At 38.4% G+C, this 19,942-nt stretch overlaps 1 protein-coding gene across 1 annotated transcript in view; it reads right to left on the bottom strand.

Annotated features, from left to right (window-relative positions):
• EFHB (EF-hand domain family member B) overlaps positions 1 to 19,942 on the bottom strand; it is a 48,664-nt gene that overhangs the window by 17,937 nt on the left and 10,785 nt on the right. The window contains exons 2-8 of the mRNA XM_060149112.1: positions 15,768 to 15,830; positions 14,939 to 15,082; positions 14,059 to 14,239; positions 11,677 to 11,787; positions 8,044 to 8,173; positions 1,838 to 1,921; positions 1,184 to 1,251 (exon numbers count right to left, since the gene is read on the bottom strand). Of these exons, the coding sequence (XP_060005095.1) occupies positions 1,184 to 1,251; positions 1,838 to 1,921; positions 8,044 to 8,173; positions 11,677 to 11,787; positions 14,059 to 14,239; positions 14,939 to 15,082; positions 15,768 to 15,830 (781 nt within the window). The remainder of the gene's footprint in view (positions 1 to 1,183; positions 1,252 to 1,837; positions 1,922 to 8,043; positions 8,174 to 11,676; positions 11,788 to 14,058; positions 14,240 to 14,938; positions 15,083 to 15,767; positions 15,831 to 19,942) is intronic.

Below are 19,942 nucleotides of genomic sequence, written 5' to 3'. Positions count from 1 at the left end.
ACATGATAAACTATGTGTTAGATACATTGATTCATGCTATAGATACCGGGGAAAACAATGTACTGTGCGCTAGACCCCAAGAACCAACAGACAGCAAGATGGGGCGCCAACCAGCATGAACCTGCCCTCACGTAGGCAGCTGAGCATGATTATCTAGTTGTATTTCAGGCTAACTCATGGATTTCCTAAATCATCCCTTACCCACTTCTAGAGGTATGAAGAGCCTCTAAGATGGGCAGGCATCCATTAAACATGTAACAGTGGATCTAGAAACAGAACCAAAATATAATCTCCTAATGTGGTGATTCATGGTGCTCTGAAACACCATGTTGCAGAAGCTCAGTAAATATTTATTTTATTTGTCAGTGAGTGGGCTTTAACACATTTTTAGTAGCAGTTCTTAAAGTTTAGTGTACATGAGAATATATGAGCATGGGTCCCCAGGAACGTGCATATTTAATAAATTCTCTGGGTGATTTTAATGCAGGTACACTGCAGACTGTATTTTGAAAACCAGTAAAATACAGCCCAATCCTGATAAGTTTTGGCAGAGTTTTCCCTTTGGAAGTCTGCTGTTTAGATCCCTTAGCACTAAAGACAAAAATCCTGGGAATTTTCTTCTGCCACTTTATAGGTTGATTAATTGATTGGCTGGTGGGAAGAGTGGTTCTTAAGTATGTGGTTGTAGAGTACAGTGCTTTCTGGAACTTGAATGTCCCTACAGTTCATCTGGGAATGTTGCAGTTTCTGATTCAGTAGGTCTGGGGTGGAGCCTGAGATTCTGCATTTCTAAGAACCTTGCAGGGGCCACCAACACTGCCCATCTGCAACCACATTTTGAGTAACAAGGGCCTAGTACAATATTGGAATTCATTAAAAAGCTGCCTCACTTCACTTTGGCTTGTTTAATACAGGCCTTATTTATTTTCTAAATAAAATTCTGAGCCTTAAATACACTTAAGGAATTCATTACAAGGGCTTTAAACTGTTCCTATTTCAAATATAATATGAAAATTTTGTTTCTTTCTTGTGCTACAAATTGTTCTCTTTAATGTTAATGTAATATTTTAAGCCATTAAAATTAGAAGCTTTGAGAGAAGGAGATGGTGAACTTAACTGCATGATTTGGGGGGTGGGGGGGATTTTGTTGTTTGTTTTTTAAGAAGAAAGTTTGTATATTTACCATAATCATCAGGACGGAGACAAGCCCCAAATGTGTGGTCTGGGGGAACATTCATTGTTTCTGCAATGCTATCAAAGAAAACAAATCTTTTAGTGAAAATTCCCACCACATGGCATCCCTGGAATTTAAAATATGTTTGCCTTTTTTTTTTATCGCCTATATTTTCTCCTATAACCAAACTATGAGAATCAAACAGAAGTTCTCCAACAGATCTTTTTCCTAATCTCCCACTCGCATTAGCAATGGCTGAATGCTTTCACTGGCTTCCAGTGAAAAAGTCCAGACTGAAGAAGAAAAAACAGAACATACTCAAAGCAGAATTATGGAAGTACATACATATACATGGGGGGGCGGGGACAAGGAAGAGAGAGGAAAATATAATGCAATAAGTTAAATTTCTGAGATCTCAGAAATAAAGCTTTACACAAAATTCTTCCACCCTGTTCTCCAAAGGCCCTGTCCATTTTGGAGACTCAGTACTTTCCTGGAACCCCAAGCGCTATAGAGGCTAATAAGAGTTCCCTGATTAACACAAAAGGATGATTCTTATTTAATTGATAGAACCTAATAGAACACAAACCAAAATTTACCACAAGAGTAGTTTGTAAATTTGATCCAAAAACATTTTCAATTCTAAGTTAATCATGAACTTACGGATCTAAAGTTCTTCCAAGTTTATGTTGAAATTTTTCTTTGAAATCATCAACTCTCTTGGATACAACCTTAGCTCCTCTTTTCCTACAAAATTAAAAAATTGTCAGGTATCTGTATTACCTAAAGTATTCTTGGCTACCAAATATACATATGGTGAGGAATACCATAGTATCATTTGGGCCATCACAAAATAAATCCAGTTTCAAAAGAAATTATATGCTAAAAAGAAAGCTTTATGTGTTCATTCTTCTATCATGTATATTCTATTATAAAGATAAGTTTATAATAGAATATAAAATTTTGATTAAAGAATAAGACAAGCAAACAAAATTTTTTTCAGTAAACAAAAAGAGTTAATATCATTCTTATGAGTGTAACTCCTAAAACTGCTAACGGAACAGTAAGCATAAAAGAAATAAATAACCAAAGGATATAAACAAATAACTCAAATCTAGTAAGCAAATATATGGAAAAATTATAATACTCTCCAGTAATAAAAGAAATATAAGATAAAAGAACAACAAAGTACCACTTTTAAATAGTACGTAAGTAAATATATATATATATAGAGAGAGAGAGACAAGAGACAGAGAAAGAGAATATCTAACATTGGCAAAAAGTATGGTAAAACACTTGTAGATTGCAAGTGCAAATTGCTATAATCCTTTTGGAAATAATTTGGTAACATGATTCAAAAAGCATAAAAATGTTCATCCTCTTTTATCCACATCTGAAAACCAATCATAAGGAGATAATCCACATAATTAAGTGTGAAAAGAAGTTACATTTATAAAAATGCTTGTAGCCTCACTGTCTACGATGGGGAAAAAAAAAAAAGAATCTAAATGTTCAATCCTGGAGGGTGATTATGTCGTATTAACAAGAACACACTTTGTGTGCATTCAAAATGTTGGTTATTTAGAATACACAGCAATATAAAATTATTTTATGTTAAGTTAAGAAAAACCAGGATATAAAATGTTATTGCACTCTGATTAAAGCTATGCAAAAGTCAACACAGGAAGCCACACTAGAAAGAAATAGATTAAAAAGATAATAAAGTTTGAATTAAGGTGACAGGATTATGGGTGATTTTATTTTGCCAATTTTCTGTAACATGATTTCATTACTTCTATCACTGTGATTAAATGACTAAGAATTTCTTTTGAGAACTGCAAAATTACAACACCGCTATTTAATAACATTAAAATTAATAAATTCTCTATTGTTTTGCTAAGACTAAAAACAATGAACATTAAACTCTTAGATTCCATTTGCTTTTAAAACTGTTTCCTGTACTGGAGAAATATGGAGTTGAATAAATTTCTGGAGAAGAGTGACACTCTGTGGAGAAACAAAAGATGAAATATAAAGTAATTCATCTTTTATTTCTTCATTTACTTCCCATTAGTTCAAAAAGGGAGAAAAAGAACAATATGGGTAAAGTCAGAATAAATCAGAGGCAGTTTAAGGGCTGTAATTTGAACAAATAAAGTTGACAATCTAAAACCAGCTCCAAGGACTTCCCTGGTGGCACAGTGGTTAAGAATCCACCTGCCAATACAGGGGACACAGGTTCGAGCCCTGGTCCAGGAAGATCCCACACGCCACAGAGCAACTAAGCCCACGCACCACAACTACTGAGCCTGCGCTCTAGAGCTCGACAGCCACAACTACGGAGCCCGGAAGCCCACGCTCCTAGGGCCCAAGCTCCACAACAAAGAGAAGCCACTTCAATGAGAAGCCCGCGCACTGCAACAAAGAGTAGCCCCTGCTGGCCGCAGCTAGAGAAAGCCCACATGCAGCAACGAAGACCCAACGCGGCCAAAAATTAAAAATAAATAAATAAATAAAACCAGCTCCAAGGGGCATGATTAGGAGCAAGCCTGGATGGTAAAGGTAAGGATTCTAAGTCATGGAGCCTACGCTTCTCAGCCTAAAAGTGCCTGGGTTATGTTTCTGGGAGAATCGGGAAGTATTTCTGAGCAACCAAGTATGTCAGAGTATCAATAGCTGTAACATCATTACACACCTCAAAGTATTCACTAACCAGCTCAGAGTAAAGTCTCTGCGTGCCAATCAATTTTTTCATTGAGACACATACACCCACCCACACACACACCCCATTTCAACATTCTAACTGATTCTTCAGACCAAAGGTCATAAACAGAATATAGATAGAGGTAGTTTTATGGAGGAAATATATTCCTTAAAAGTATATATCTCTAATAACTCTCAAAAGTTAAGAGTGAAACAAATTTATGTTAAAATAGTGCATATCAAAATGAGATGTAAACAAAACAGAAAAAGACTCACAGACATAGAAGACAAACAATGGTTACCAAAGAAGAAGGTGGAGGAGGGATAAATTAGGAGTTTGGGGTTAACAGATACACACTACTATATATAAAATAGATAACCAATATATATAACAGGGAATATAGTTCCCTGCGCTATACAGTAGGCCCTGTGCTATACAGTAGTTCTTGTATAGCACAGGGAACTATACTGCATATCTTATAATAATTTAGAATGGAAAAGAATCCGAAAAAGATTAAATTTATATATATATGAATAAATACATCACTTTGTTGTACACCTGAAACTAACACAACATTGTAAATCAACTATTCTTCAATTTAAAAATAAAGACAAAAAAAGAAGAAAATAGGAACAAAAAAAAAGAGATGTAAACGAATATACTTCACTCTAAGTTTATAATAGAAATCACACTGAAGAATGAAGTAGTGAGTCCTTTTTGAAATACAACAAATCAAGGGAATAAAGAATCTATCATTTCAGCAATAATTTTCCAACTAAGTTCGAAATACAGAAAGTGATCAAATAAAACAGTGTTCCATAAATGATGTTTCCTTGTGGGTAGAGACAAGTTGGTGGGAAATGCATCCTGCATATGGCCTGCTTTTATAAATTCAGTGTGGTTTTTTATGACTATCCCTAATCATTGATAAATATGTGCTTGTTAATGACCCAGAAGCTCTACTCTTAGGACCTCCTTAAGGACCACCTTGTGAATATGTTTATTTCATATCTTTAAGAAATGGATAGTAGGTTTAATATTTCTAAGCTTTCAGAAGTGGATAAACCATATTTGTCACCTTCTTTTAAGTGTCAATTTCTATGTTATATTTAATTATAAATAGTGAAATACTTAAATCATTTCTTCATGTTTTCCTTTATGTATATTTTAACAACTTTAATAGCAATAAATTCATGAATATTTGTTTTATAAGCTCTTCTTCTATACCCTAAAGAAAAACTATCTCATATGGGTTTAGTATAATATTGGAAGAATTTCTTCTGTGTTTATGTTTTAACATTATTGTTTTCAATAATTCAAGTATCAGAAACTCATATAATAAGGGAGTGGGAGAAAAATGGAAATCAAAATTTCAGGCCTGTGATCACAGAATCCACTGTCTATACCCCTGGTGTAGTGGTTAAAGACAGCCCCTGGCGACACACTGCCAGGGTTTCAACCCTACCCCTAGTATTTCTCAGTTGCATGATCTTGGGCAAATGATTTCACTTCTCTGTAGTTCAGTTTCTTTTTTTTTTTTTAATTTTATTATTTTTTTTTTATTATTTTTTGATGTATGCGGGCCTCTCACTGATGTGGCCCCTCCCACTGCGGAGCACAGGCTCCGAATGCGCAGGCCCAGCGGCCATGGCTCACGGGCCCATCCTCTCCGCGGCATGTGGGATCCTCCCGGACCGGGGCACGAACCCGCGTCCCCTGCATTGGCAGGCAGACTCCCAACCACTGCGCCACCAGGGAAGCCCTGTAGTTCAGTTTCTTCATCGGTAAAATGGAAAGGCTAAAAATTATAGTACACCTGAAGTATAGTTGAATTACAGTGTTGTTAGTCTGCTGTATAGCAAAGTGACTCAGTTATGCATATATATACATTCTTTCTCATATTCTTTTCCGTGATGGTTTATCACAGGATGTTGAATATAGCTCCCTGTGCTGTACAGTAGGACCTTGTTGTTTATCCATTCTGTATATACCAGTTTGCATCTGCTAATCCTAAACTCCCAATCCTACCCTCTCCCACCCTCTCGCCCCCTTGGCAACCACCAGGCTATTCTCTGTGTCCCTGATTTTGTTTCTGTTTCATAGATAGGTTCAGTGAATAAACTTTTCCATACCCCCCTGAAAAAAAATTATAGTACACCTACCTCACAGAGGTGTTGGTAGGATTAAATTAATCATATATAAAGTACTAAGCATTTGGCCTCTATAATTGGGAGCTGTTATTTCAGCGACCAGACAGGCAAATGAGCGAGGCAGGTGGGTGCCTGTGGGAATGTGCAAACTCTGTGTGCACCCTGGGGGCCTATGGAAACTTGGAGGGCCAGTGTATCCTTTAAAGAGGACAGAGGGTGTAAGAAATGGTACAAATGAACTTATATACAAAACAGAAATGACGTCACAGATGCAGAAAACAAACTTATGGTTACCAAGGGGGAATGGGGGGGAGGGATAAATTGGAAGATTGGGATTGACTTATACACACTACTGTATATAAAATAGATAAGCAACAAGGACCTACTTGTAGAGCACAAGGAACTCTACTCAATACACTGTAATGACCTATATGGGAAAGGAATCTAAAAAAGAGTGGATAGATGTACATGTATGACTTTTGCTATACAGCAGAAAGTAATGCAACATTGTATTTGTTTTGTTTTGTTTTTTGTTTTTTTTGTTTTTGTTTTTGGCCGCACTGTGCGTCATGTGGGATCTCAGTTCCCTGACCAGGGATCGAACTCGCAACCCCTGCAGTGGAAGCTCGGAGTGGATGGCCAGGGAAGTCCCAACACATTGTAAATCAACTATACTCCAATAAAAATTAATTTTTAAAAAGTTATAAACTAAAAAAATAAAGAGGGCAGAGAGCAAAGCAAATCCATTCCCACCATTGATGTATAGAAATGCAAGCCCAGTATATTCGTTTCCTGTGGGTGCTAGACAAATTACCATGAACTTGTGGCTTAAAACAGTAGAAATGTATTCTCTCACAGTTCTAGAGACCAGGAGTCTGAGATCAAGGTGACAGCAAGGCTGCATTCCCTCCAAAGGCTCTAGGGGATAATCTGTTCATTGCTTCTTCCAACATCTGGAGGCTGTTGGCACTTTTTTTTTTTTTTTGGCCTTCCTTAGCTTGCTGTCACATCATTCCAGCCTCCTCCATCTTCACATCACCTTCTTCTCCTCTGAATGTCTTCTGCTTTTCTGTCTCAATCCTCCCTCTGCCTTTCCCTTATGAGGACACTTGTCATTGGATTTAGGGTCCACCCAGATCATCCAGAATGATCTCTTCATCTCAAGATCTTTAACTTAATTGCACTTACAAAGACCTTTTTCCCATATAATATAAACTTCATAGGTTTTGGGAATTAGAACATGGACATCTTTGGGGGCCACCATTCAACCCAGTACCTCAGTATTTTCAATCTTCTGATTTTTTAAACATAGTAGGAAATATAGGTTTTTATTTTGTTTGTTGGCTTAGATATAAAATATAAGACAGGGAATGAAAAACTAAGGAAACTTATTTTCTTAGGAAAGTAGTCAAAATGTAGAATGCAGGTATAAAAAGGTCACAGTTTGTGAGAGTTAAGTCAGATGCTCAGGTGCCCAAATAACTATTAAAGAAAGCTGAATGATAAATGACAGGTCAATTATATGTGACATGATTGTCTTTGTTGAGACTTGAAACCCCACGATCTTTAAGAAACATAGTAGGGTTGATCCCATAGATTAAAAACATTCATGTATGTCTTCCAATCTGCTGAAAAGACATGAAATTACTTTAGAATCACAAACACACACACAGGGAATTCCATGGCAGTCCAGTGGTTAGGAGTCTGCACTTCCATTGCAGGGGGCCTAGGCTCTATACCTGCTGGAAGAACTAAGATCCTGCAAGCCACGCGGTCAAAAACAAACAAACAAAAAATCAAACAGAAAAAAACCCAACAACAAAAAGACAGTATCATGGTTATCTCTGGGGGAACTGGACAGTTTAGAAGACATATCACTGTGTATCTTTTTCTATTATTTTTATGTTTGAACCATGTCACTGCATTACCTCTTCAAAAAATAAACGTAATAAACTTTCAAGTCCATGTGCCATATATCTAACACTTGTTCCAAGACACAACATACTTAAACTTACATTTGTAGTTCGTGAAGCCAATGTAAAGTTTTTGCCATGTTTCGTCCATCATTAAAATGTGGTGTTGGGATCCCATACAAGTTAAATCTATGAAAACTTGATGGATTATACTTTCGGTGCTTTGCTTCTCCTAAGAAAAAAAAAGGGAAGACTTCTGACTTAAGCAACACAACTTTGTGCAAGAAGCGCATGATGTTCTCACTGACCATGAAAATGAGAGTGGGAAAAAGAATGGAACTGTCACAGCACAGGAAACTGCACACATTTGGCTACAGATGACAGATGCATTCTCCCATGTGAGCTGGGAGACTGGTGGAACAAGGGTTCCTTGTGTTAATATTTGGAAAGTAAGTAGAAAAATGATGTAGGAGAAAGACATATAACTGATGAAAAATTCAGGGCCCATCAATGTGAAAGAAATCCTTAAGATCAGGGGAGGTACTGCAAGGCTTTGTGACCCCAGCGGTGCTTTAAGCTATGCTAAGATTTGAGAGATTGGTGTTTTATATTTGCTCTCACTGAGATTTGCGTTACAGCCTTCACATTTCGTTATAATCACTTATCTCATATTAGAGACATTCAAAGGGTGATAGAGGGCTGAGAACCCAACAGGGAGGTCTTTATTTTTAAGATCTAGTACTGTACCATGATGTGGTATTAGTTTTCTATTTGTAGATAAGAAAGTAAGACTGAAACTAGAGATCAGCTAAAAGGTTATAAAATGATGGAGAAAAGATATTCAGCCTCACCAGTAACCCAAATAATGTAAGCAAAAACAATAGCGCACAGTCATAATTCAACTCTCAGGCAAAAATAAAGAAGATTGGCAAAGTTCGCCATTGGGGAAGATGCAGGGAAATGGAAATTCTCATACACTGTGCCTGTGAGGGCAAACTGGGGCAGCTATCCAGGTGGAGAGTTTGGCTCTAAGAGTGAAATTTTCAGATGCTCAGAAATGTAGGAATGTATCCTATGGAAACAAATCACATTCACAAAGATATATAAACAATACATTTTTGTAATCCTGAAAAATACAATATTGATAACTGACCTGAAAAGACAACCAAGAAATTTCATATGTGGGGGGGGGGGCGGGGAAGAAAAAGGGGAAAAAAAAAGTGTGCACAGTAGGATGCAAAACACACACATACACTCATATATGAATGAGCAAAGAAAAACATATATGAAAGTATCACCTATGGCAGACTGGGAATTGTGGGAGATTTTCTTTGCATTTCATATACTTCTATACAACCTGCATTTTATAAAAGAAAATGTGTATTACTTTAGTAATAATTTAAATTAAGTGTATTTAAAAGAGGTTGTTATTGTTATTGAATGATGTCCTTGACATACTATTTCAAGTAAATGCATATAGCAGGTTCTCCAAAAGCATGGAGATTATTGTCACATTTAACTGAAGATAGCTCCGTGGATGGGGGTTAGAAAGATGTTCGATGTATCAAATGTAGTTATCTCTGGCTAATGGGATTTCAAGGTTACATTTACTTTTTCTTCATTTTTCCATGATATTTACATTCTCTACAATTATATTTTTATAATAAAAAATAGTGCTTTCATTAAAGGGAAAATGTAAAAAATAAATACTTAAAGGATTGGATTCTATTCCTTTTCAAGAGGCTAGTGAGACTTTTGTAAAAATCAGCAAATGAAAGTAATTTCAGTCATGTGATAGTCCATTAGAGTCTTCTAAATATTAAAAAAAAAAATTGGACTGGGAGTTTGGGACTAGCAGATGCAAACTACCATATATAGAATGGATAAACAACAAGGTCCTAGTGTAGAGCACAGGGAACTATATTCAATATCCTGTAATAAACCATAATGGGAAAGAATGCACATATGTATAACTGAATCACTTTGCTGTACACCAGAAACTAACACAACATTGCAAATCAACTATACTCCAGTATAAATAAATAATTTTAAAACTACACTCATTTTCCTCCAAATTGTCCTCCAAATGCTAAATGCATGTAAAGGGTGTCTATATACATATTCATGGAAATAGTTCTTTCTTAAAACAATTAAATGGCATTGGATTAGACTGTGCTATCGATGCTAAACTTTTCCAAAAATGAATAAAATATTTTCACAAGAGAGGAATGGAGGGAAGGAGGAATAAAGAAAAGAAAGACTAGAAGGAGGAAAAGAAGAAAGGGAGGGGACTTCCCTGGTGGCGCAGTGGTTAAGAATCCGCCTGCCAGTGCAGGAGACACGGGTTCCGGCCCTGGTCCAGGAAGATGCCACAGAGCAGCTAAGCCCGTGTGCCACAACTACCGAGCCTGCGCTCTAGAGCCCGTGAGCCACAACCGCTGAGCCTGCGTGCCACAACTACTGAAGCCCACGCGCCTAGAGCCCGTGCTCCACAACAAGAGAAGCCCCCGCAATGAGAAGCCCACGCACTGCAACGAAGAGTAGCCCCCGCTCACCACCACTAAAGGAAGCCCACGCGCAGCAACGAAGACCCAACTCATTCAAAAATAAATAAAATAAAATAAATTTATATTAAAGAAAAAGAAAGGGAGGGACAGAGCCAGGGACGCGGAGGAGACACGGAGAGAAGCCTTGTCAAGGCTGTGAAAAAGCGCGGTGGAAGCAGCCGTGGGAGGATGGAGATGATCTCAGGACTGGGGTGTACCGGCAGCGTAAGGAACCAGCAGAGACTGGTCATGGGAGAAGGGAATGGCTGACTCCAGCCGGGGAGCAATGGGCATAGCAGACAAGCCCCAGAAGGAGTATGATGTGAGGGGGCGGTGGAGGAGAAAAGTAAAGAAATAAAGACGGAGAGAGGGGTCTTGTGCTGCAGTGAAGGGCTAGTCTTACTTCTAACTAATGCAGATTAGTTCGTGAATCTTGCACAGGCCATCGGCTTTCTCAGGACAGGTATCAGAGTCTAACTGTCAATCCTCTGTTAGATCAAGATTCTACTTAGCACCCACACGTCAACAATTAAATTGTAGTTTACAGCAAACATCCAATGCCTTTTAGTTATGCTATAGAATAATTCTAGTAATAAGGCTTTTAGTCAAGATCACTTAATAATAATAATAATAATAATAATAATAATAATAATAATAATGATAATAGTTACTGAGCCCTCACTATGTTCCAGGCACCATGCTTGGCATTTTGCAGGCCCTCACTTCATCCTCGCAACATTATTATCCCTATTTAATAAATTTTAAATAGATGGTGATAAGTAAAATATTCAAGGTCTAAAAGATAATAAATGGACAAGCTAGGCCTTGAACTTGATCTGACTCGAAAATTTCTGCACTTGACCATTATCTAATATTCCTCATGTAAAGCAAAGCACTTAGAATAATCCTATTTGAATAAAAAACAAGATTAGACTACCCAACATTTAATCTTACTTAGCTATTTTTTTCATTTTAATGAAACGTATCTTTCGACATTTTACACCCAAAATGCATAAGTGTATGTGTTCCCAGCTATCGGGGTTTATAACCTTATAAGTAATAAGTTATTATTTATTGATCACCTATTATATGCCAGGCATTTTAACTTTAAGCACATCATCTCCCTTATTCCTCTTCACAAATCTGAGTCTCATATTCTCAGGCCCATTTTACAGTGGAGGAGACTTACCTGCATAATAATCATTGTGAGATACAATATACAGATCGTGTCCTGCCTGTCCTTCTTCAAATACTTCTTGATAGGATTTTGGTGGATTCACCACCTCTCTAGCAGGTAATTCTGAAGGAAGAATTAATGAAATCAGTTTTAAGGCATTTTTCAACTCTTTATAACATATTTAAGTTGACTAGAGCAAATGACAAACTGGTATGCTAACTACATAAGCTACATGGGCAAAAAGCCAACATACATAGAGATTTCTCACCAAAGACAGGAATAGCCCAGGCGTCACTGTCTTAAGGATCCCACTTGAACAGATTCAATCCCTAGAATTCTGAAGAACTCCATACTGGTTAACCATTTGGTTGTCCTGAGCTATAGGCCAAGCCCAGTTAAATTCCCAATTTTGAGGATCTCAGGATTCTTTTTATTTTAGTTTGCTCCAGACTTCCCAAGATGATCTAGGCAAATTTGAATCACAAATCAGTTTCAGAAACCCTGATGCCCTGTGGGGAAGACTTGATGCAAATGTTGGCAGCTGTAGACAACAGCACACACCCTGAATCTGTTTAGATGTGAATATCCATCTTCAAAATAGCCCAAAGTGCCGGGGAAATCACTGGCATCAGAAAGAAATTCTTCTTCTTACTGCTCCCAAACCTAGAGCTAGAAGATCTTTGTTGAACAGCTGCTTTTCCAGGACTGGTGGTCCCTGGTTTTATATATAGCAAATTATTTTCTTTTTATTGTTTCATGTAATGATTTTTAAATATAATTCCATTTACAATTTCACTCTTCTCTTTCAACCTAACAACATACATTAAGATGTTTTCTTTTGGACTTTCTGCCAAGAAGTGGGGTCTATAAACAGTTAAGAATACCAGAAGGTAGCCCTACTCAGAATAATCCTGTAAAGCAGTGCTTCTTTTTGATGTGGGAACCATTACACCTATTAATACACATATATACATTTTAGAACATTCTTTCTATTACATATTTAAATGAGGCACACCTAGGCAGTACTTTCCATATTAAATTCTTGATAGCGGTTATGATATAATTACTGTAATTCTGTAATGCCTGGTGTACTTAAATACAATTTTTAATCCTATTTAAAAGGAAAAAAGATATTTTATCTGTTCTAAAATACATTTTTCATGTTTCAAATTTTAACAAGTTTTAACTTTAGATCTGATAAACTAAAGTACAACTGCAGATTTTGCATTCCAAGAGAAAGGCATAATTTATCTCCAGAACGGATGTTACTATGTCAAGGAAAATAATCTAATGGACATTTTGGTGAAAAAAAGATAAGTTCCTGGTGCAGAGCCGCAGTGGGTGCAGAAAGATAAAGAAAGAAGCGAATTCCTCTGCAGGATGATAAAAAGATGGAATTTGAGTTTTCCTGTAATAAGATCCCTGGAAGGAGAGGGTAAGAGACCAGAAAAGGCTAAATGTGAGAAGGTGTAAAGGGAAAGCACCCAACAACATGGCAGGACGCTGGGGCTGCAGAAGAAAATATGGCCTGTGACCAATTCTATTCTAAGTCATTTGCTGAAAGATTGCTTCACTCCCTCTCAAGATGAGAGGGGAATCTGCTCTGATACTGCCTGTTAGGTTAATAAGCAAGTGTACACATCATGGATCTTCATGAATGAGTGTTGTACACAGCATTTACTTAACTTAATCTGTTTTGTGGTCTTTGTATGAAACAGAATTTCATAAAGAGTTAAGCACAGACGTAGAGAACAAACTGGTGGTTGCCAAGGGAGAGGGTGGGTGGAGGAGGGATGGATGGGGAGTTTGGGGCTAGCAGTTGCAAACTGGTATATATAGAATGGATGAACAATACGGTCCTACTGTATAGCACAGGGAACTATATTTAATATCCTGGGATAAACCATCATGGAGAAGAATACAAAAAATTATGTATATATGTGTATTACTGAGTCACTTTGCTGTACAGCAGAAATTTACACAACATTGTACATCAACTATACTTCAATACAAAAAATTTTTTTAAAAAGAATTAAGAGTTATGAACACATTAGAGGCTTTGGTGGAAATAAAACACACAAATAGATGTCCAGGGGAAAGAGATAGCAACCCTCACAGCTGGTCCCAAGATCAACTTCCCGGAGTCTTTTTCCTGTCTTTACACCGTCTCTACTCTGCTCCCTGAATCTCCTCTCCAAACCCTGAACTCTTACTGCCTTGACATACATCAACTCTAAGGCTTCTGGGTCTGAGAGTAACTTTCTTGCTATGATTCCCATCTTTCATTCTGGGATCAGCATTTACACCAGCACTAAATAAATCCCAACAGGATATTTAATCCCATTTTCTAAGAAGACATTTTATCACTCCTTCCCCACCCTTTATTTTCACTACCTCTGATGACTGCCGTCCCAAATGTCGTGTTGAGTATATCCAGGCCTTTAGGTAATCCTGGCGTCTGATCATGAGATTTTCCTAACGGTGCCCGTTGATTGCTAAAATATACTGATTCCTTCTTATCTTTCATTTTCTGTTGAAAGGTTGTAATAGGCTGTGGGTTGATCAGTACCTTTGCCTAAAGAAATCGTACAAAGCAAAGATGTAACAACCAAAACAAGGAAAAAAGTCTGAACACTGAAACTCAATAGCTGGGGAGAAGACAATATGATTGTGGGAAAACATTTCATGATCGTTGTCTTGGCTCCCCTTCAAATGAACCATCAGAATTGGGGTTATGCAGCTTAGACATGTCTAAACATGACTTTTCATTGGGGCTAAAGCATTTATGAGGGCAACTCCCTGGTTACTCGACTCCAAGCTTCCAGAAAAGTAGGAATGACAAGTGCAAGAGCCACGTGATTCCCACCAGCTCCCTCCAGGTATAAGATCAGGTCTTCTGACCCTTGGCTGTCCATTCAATCTGTAGCAGGGAACACCGGGACCCTGCGTGCACGCAATGCATGTACAAGCGCTCTTAGCATCTCCAGCAATATCACCCAGCCTTTGTCCCCACCATGCTTTAACAAACCTTGACAGCACTTCTCTTTACTGTGAGAAAATTAAGTGCAGCTTGGCTTTTATTATCTGAGGGGAGAATATTAGTCTGTGGCTTAAACCGTTGACTTTTCTACACTCACCCTCCTGGCTGCGGCTGCTTGGATTTTTTTCACTGCCCAAGATTAAGAGTGGGAAGGAGATACTTCACTAATACCTCATTTGTTCATTTTCACCTTGGTAAGTGAATAACGTACAGGGAAAAATAGAACAAAGTTACCGGTGTTGAAATTTTAGATCTGATTCCATGTGTCAAAGAAGGTGCAATTTGGGGATCATTTGCTCTGCCGTAAAATACTCTTTCGGCTCCAGCAGGTGGATATCTGAAGTTGAAAAATTTTTTTGCTTCCGGTGGGGTCACTAGCTACCAACAGGGAGAGAAGAAAATAGAATTATTAAGTACAGTCGATTAGATATTAGCAAGACTGATCTATACCAATCAAGGAACACCCTTCATTACATGAGTTTAATCAGTACCTGGGGATCTACAGCTCCAAAAAATGAAACGTCCTGAAAATTTTTTAATAGAAATAAACAACATATTTTAAAAGTTATATTTAGAAAACAGCCAAGAAGTATCCAGGTTAGAAAGCATACCATAAATGACTATTTCCCATCGAAATAAATGGAATCTCCTGTAGTTTTTGTAGAGCTGGAAATTGTAAGCCTGGAATTTTCACTTCCTCGGACAAACTCAATAGAAGACCCCAAAATACAGTAAAAATAATCCAAATTGACCACATTAAATTTATGCAACTCTCAGAAGGAATGTTGAGCGTTGTTTATCTTATGTTCACACAAATGCTTTTTTTTTTTTTTTTTTTTTTGCAGTACGCGGGCCTCTCACTGTTGTGGCCTCTCCCGTTGCAAAGCACAGGCTCCGGACGCCCAGGCTCAGAGGCCATGGCTTACGGGCCCCGCCGCCCTGCGGCATGTGGGATCTTCCCGGACCGGGGCACGAACCCGTATCTCCTGCATCGGCAGGTGGACTCTCAACCACTGCACCACCAGGGAAGCCCCACACACAAATGCATTTTGAAAACACTCACCCTGGGAAGTTTTTCAGTCAAGCAGTTTGCAGCTCTGTATCCAATCGGAAGAACTTTCCCTGCCTAAAGAGAAAAAAAGCAATAATTGGTCATTGTCAGGTCCAGGGGTAGTGTTTTGAAGAATGGAATGTATTTCAAATTTGGCCTATGTATCTAATGCTAAAAAGTTACTTTCAACTACTTAACACAATTAAGAAAAGTAGTAAGAACAATTAGCAAATCGAAGACAATCCTGATGTATAATATAAACGTTAGATGCTACATATATTCAAGCATACCTTTTTTTTTCACAGTGCAGCATTATTAGTGATCCATCAATTATAGGACCTCTGCAACATGCTGAGGGATTCAACTTTCAGAAATAATCCCGTCATAGTTCACAGGTTAATTATCGGCTGTCCTATTGTCATCAGTACAATGAGAGTGTGGCTGAATTCAAGCTAAACTCAAAGTATTAAGTATTTCTGAGTGGGTGTGGGTGTGTTTGCACTGTGGGTGTATTTCACCAACACCCTAACTTTTTTTTTTTTGCGGTACGTGGGCCTCTCACTGTTGTGGCCTCTCCCGTTGCGGAGCACAGGCTCCGGACGCGCAGGCTCAGCGGCCATGGCTCACGGGCCCAGCCGCTCCGCGGCATGTGGGATCTTCCCGGACCGGGGCACGAACCCATGTCCCCTGCATCGGCAGGCGGACTCTCAACCACTGTGCCACCAGGGAAGCCCACCCTAACTTTTGATATATGCGAACATGTCACCCCTGGCCAAGCTCCTTCAGTGAATGGCCCAAACCTCACTTGGCTTTATTCACTTAATTCTAATTTGGGTCTTATCTGTCCTTCCCTTGCCCAAGCAAAGATTATAACAGTTCATTCCCAGCAATGCACCTCTTATCTATTTCCCGTTTATCATTTCAAGGCAGCTGATAGTTATTTCTGCAAAGCATAAGTTTCTCTTTAAAAAACCGAGAGAAAGAAACTTCCCATACAGAATGTTCTAGGTCTCTGGAGGAGGATGGAGGAAATCAGTGAAAAGCAGAGAGGCTGAGAGCTGGGTGAATGGATGAATGTGTAGGTGTTGGCAGGGGGATGGATTAATTAGACAAATGAGGGATGACTGGATGACAATAAAGACAGATGGATATAGGTGGGTAGGTGAAAGTTTTTTATTATGTTAAATGTTAACTGAGGAATTCCTCTTAGAGGGAGAACCATCAAGGATTAAGAGAGTAAAGACTTCTCTGGTGACTCAGTGGCTAAGAATCCACCTGCCAATGCAGGGGACACGGGTTAGAGCCCTGGTCCAGGAAGATCCCACATGCCACAGAGCAACAAATCCTGTGCACCACAACTATTGAGCCCACGTGCCACAACTACTGAGCCCACGTGCCACAACTACTGAAGCCTGTGCACCTAAAATCCGTGCTCCGCAACAAGAGAAGCTACAGCAATGAGAAGCCTGTGCACTGCTACAAAGAGTAGCCCCCGCTCTCCGCAATCAGAGAAAGCCCGTGCACAGCAACAAAAACCCAACACAGCCAAAAATTAATTAATTGATTGATTGAAAAAAAGAGATTAAGAGAGTATCTTGATGACGCCTCTGTGTATAAAAGAGGAAGCCCATAGACATGGACAGACAGAGAAGTTCATTGCTTTGCTAAAAAATGGGAGAAAATATGAAGTCTTGATGGGATAGACTAAAGAAGGATTAAGAGAGATGAGAGAAAGACTGAGAAAGAGGTGGGAGGAGGGAATGATCTAGCAACAAGGTCAGAGGCCAGGGGGCCCAAGATGCGAAACTGGCCAGTCACAAGCAGTCCAACCTTAATGCCAAATCTTGGGTAAATTCTACTTACACAACTACACAATGGAAGAAGAACCTTAGGTTAAAAAGGAAAGGGGCTGTGCTCTAACTTGAGCTGAACCAGGGTGGGGAAAAGAGAGGAGGGATGCAAGTGATTTTTTTAAATTTCTTTTTGTTTGTTTTTTATTTTATTTGTTTGTTTGTTTTTTGAGATACAAGTGATTTTTAATTCATCTGGAGATGGTAAGAAATCTCAGAGATATCAGGGAACATAAAGTCTCTCTTGCTATACATGTTATAGAAGCTCCAGCCATTCTTTTAAATATTTAATGTAAAGATTAACTCATAAGGAATGGAGATGTGGTACATATATACAATGGAATATTACTCAGCCATTAAAAGGAATGAAATCATGCCATTTGCAGCGACATGGGTGGACCTAGAGATTGTCATATTGGGTGAAGTAAGTCAGACAGAGAAAGAGAAAGAGAAAGGAATCTAAAAAGAAATGATACAAATGAACTTATTTACAAAATGGAAACAGACTTGCAGAGTTAAAGAACAAACTTATGGTTACCAGGGGGAAGGGTTGGGGGAAGGGATAGTTAGGGAGTTTGGGATTAACATGTACACACTGCTCTATTTAAAATGTATAACCAACAAGGACCTACTGTATAGCACAGGGAACTCTTGTTCAATATTATGTAACAACCTAAATGGGAAAAGAATTTGAAAAAGAATAGATACATGCATATACATAACTGAATCAGTTTGCTCTACACCTGAAACGATATATCACAACCTTGTTAATCAACTATACTCCAATATAAAATAAAAAGTTAAAAAGAAAAAAGACTAATTCCTAAGGCTGGGGGTACCCAGGGCAGCTACTCGCCAGGTGCTACATGATGAGAGAGATGGAAGGAAGATGACTTTACTTGTCCGTCATCTGCTGACTTTCCAAGTGTTTGACATTGGATATTCCAGGTTTCTATCACTGTAAACATTCTGTTGGACAGAAATGCCTTTGGTAGTCCTCATCGAGTTGCCTACTTGAAAAGCAATTTGATTCCAAATCAGTAGCTGTAATCAGGTTTGGATGTTCTCAGGCCATTTGATTGGGGACACAAAGATGGAAGCCATTATGTCTGATTTCTATCTACAGTGTCATGTTATGTGTGACAAGTCTCACTCCAGTCATGGATCTCTTTTTATCTCTTTTTATTTCAGTTGTTTTCAAGGATGCCTGTTCATCAATTTGAGATGTGAAGGATAGCAGAATTTGCCACCCCCAAATATGCCTCTTTGGCATAAGGATTGTTTTGAACCAATTATTTTAAGAAACAGCAGAAGCTCTGAAAACAGAGTAGAAGTTACCCTTTTGTAAGGGACATGTACATTTTACAAAGGAAATCGCTTGTAAAGGTGTTTCCCTCTCTGTACTAGGAAGAGAAGGTTGACTCTAAATGTCCAGGAACTCTTATCAATGGAGAAGGCACTGATGTAATCTGCATAATAATCCTTACCCTTGTTTACCATGCTTTCCGTGGTAACCTCCCATAGCTGGCCTTCTTTTTGCCCCAACATCTTTTTTTTTTTTTTTTCATAGTTAGATGAGTTTTCTTCTTTTGTTGAAGTATAGTTGATTTACAATGTTGTGTTAATTTCTGCTGTACAGCAAAGTGATTCAGTTATTTTTTTAATATTCTTTTCAATTGTGGTTAATATAGTTCTCTGTCAACATCCTATTCTTTTTATAAGATTTTTTTTTTTGATGTGGGCCATTTTTAAAGTGTTTATTGAAATTGTTACAAGACTGCATCTGTTTTATGTTTTTGGGTTTTTGGCCTCGAGGCATATGGTATCTTAGCTCCTAGATCTGGGATCGAAACTGCACCCCCTGCATTGGAAGATGAAGTCTTAACCACTGGACCGCCAGGGAAGTCCCCCAACATCCTTTTTTGTCTGTAGCTAAAGATGGTATTTAAGGTGGTGACTTGGGCCATCTTGGGACTTACTTACTCAGTTTTCCTGGGTATCTTCCATGTATACATGAGGTATACGTGTTAATAAATGTGTTTGCTTTTCTCTTGTTAATCTGTCTTTTGTCACAGGAAGTCTCAGCCAAGAACTCAGAAAGTCAGAGGGAAAATTATTTTCCCTCCCCTATTATTTCTCCGTCAAGCTCCACAACATGGATATACTCTATTCTTCATGGCCTACACTTTGAATCTGGCTATCCCAAACATGCTTCCCAAGTTTGGTGAAAATCTGTTGTGTAATTTTTCATGTGGTCCAGTAAGAGACAAACGGGGGCTTCCCTGGTGGCGCAGTGGTTGAGAGTCCGCCTGCCGATGCAGGGGACACGGGTTCGTG

The sequence above is a fragment of the Lagenorhynchus albirostris genome, chromosome 5, assembly GCF_949774975.1.
Source record: "Lagenorhynchus albirostris chromosome 5, mLagAlb1.1, whole genome shotgun sequence".
NCBI classification, from domain to species: Eukaryota; Metazoa; Chordata; class Mammalia; order Artiodactyla; family Delphinidae; genus Lagenorhynchus; species Lagenorhynchus albirostris.
This window is presented reverse-complemented; position numbering and strand designations above follow the sequence as displayed.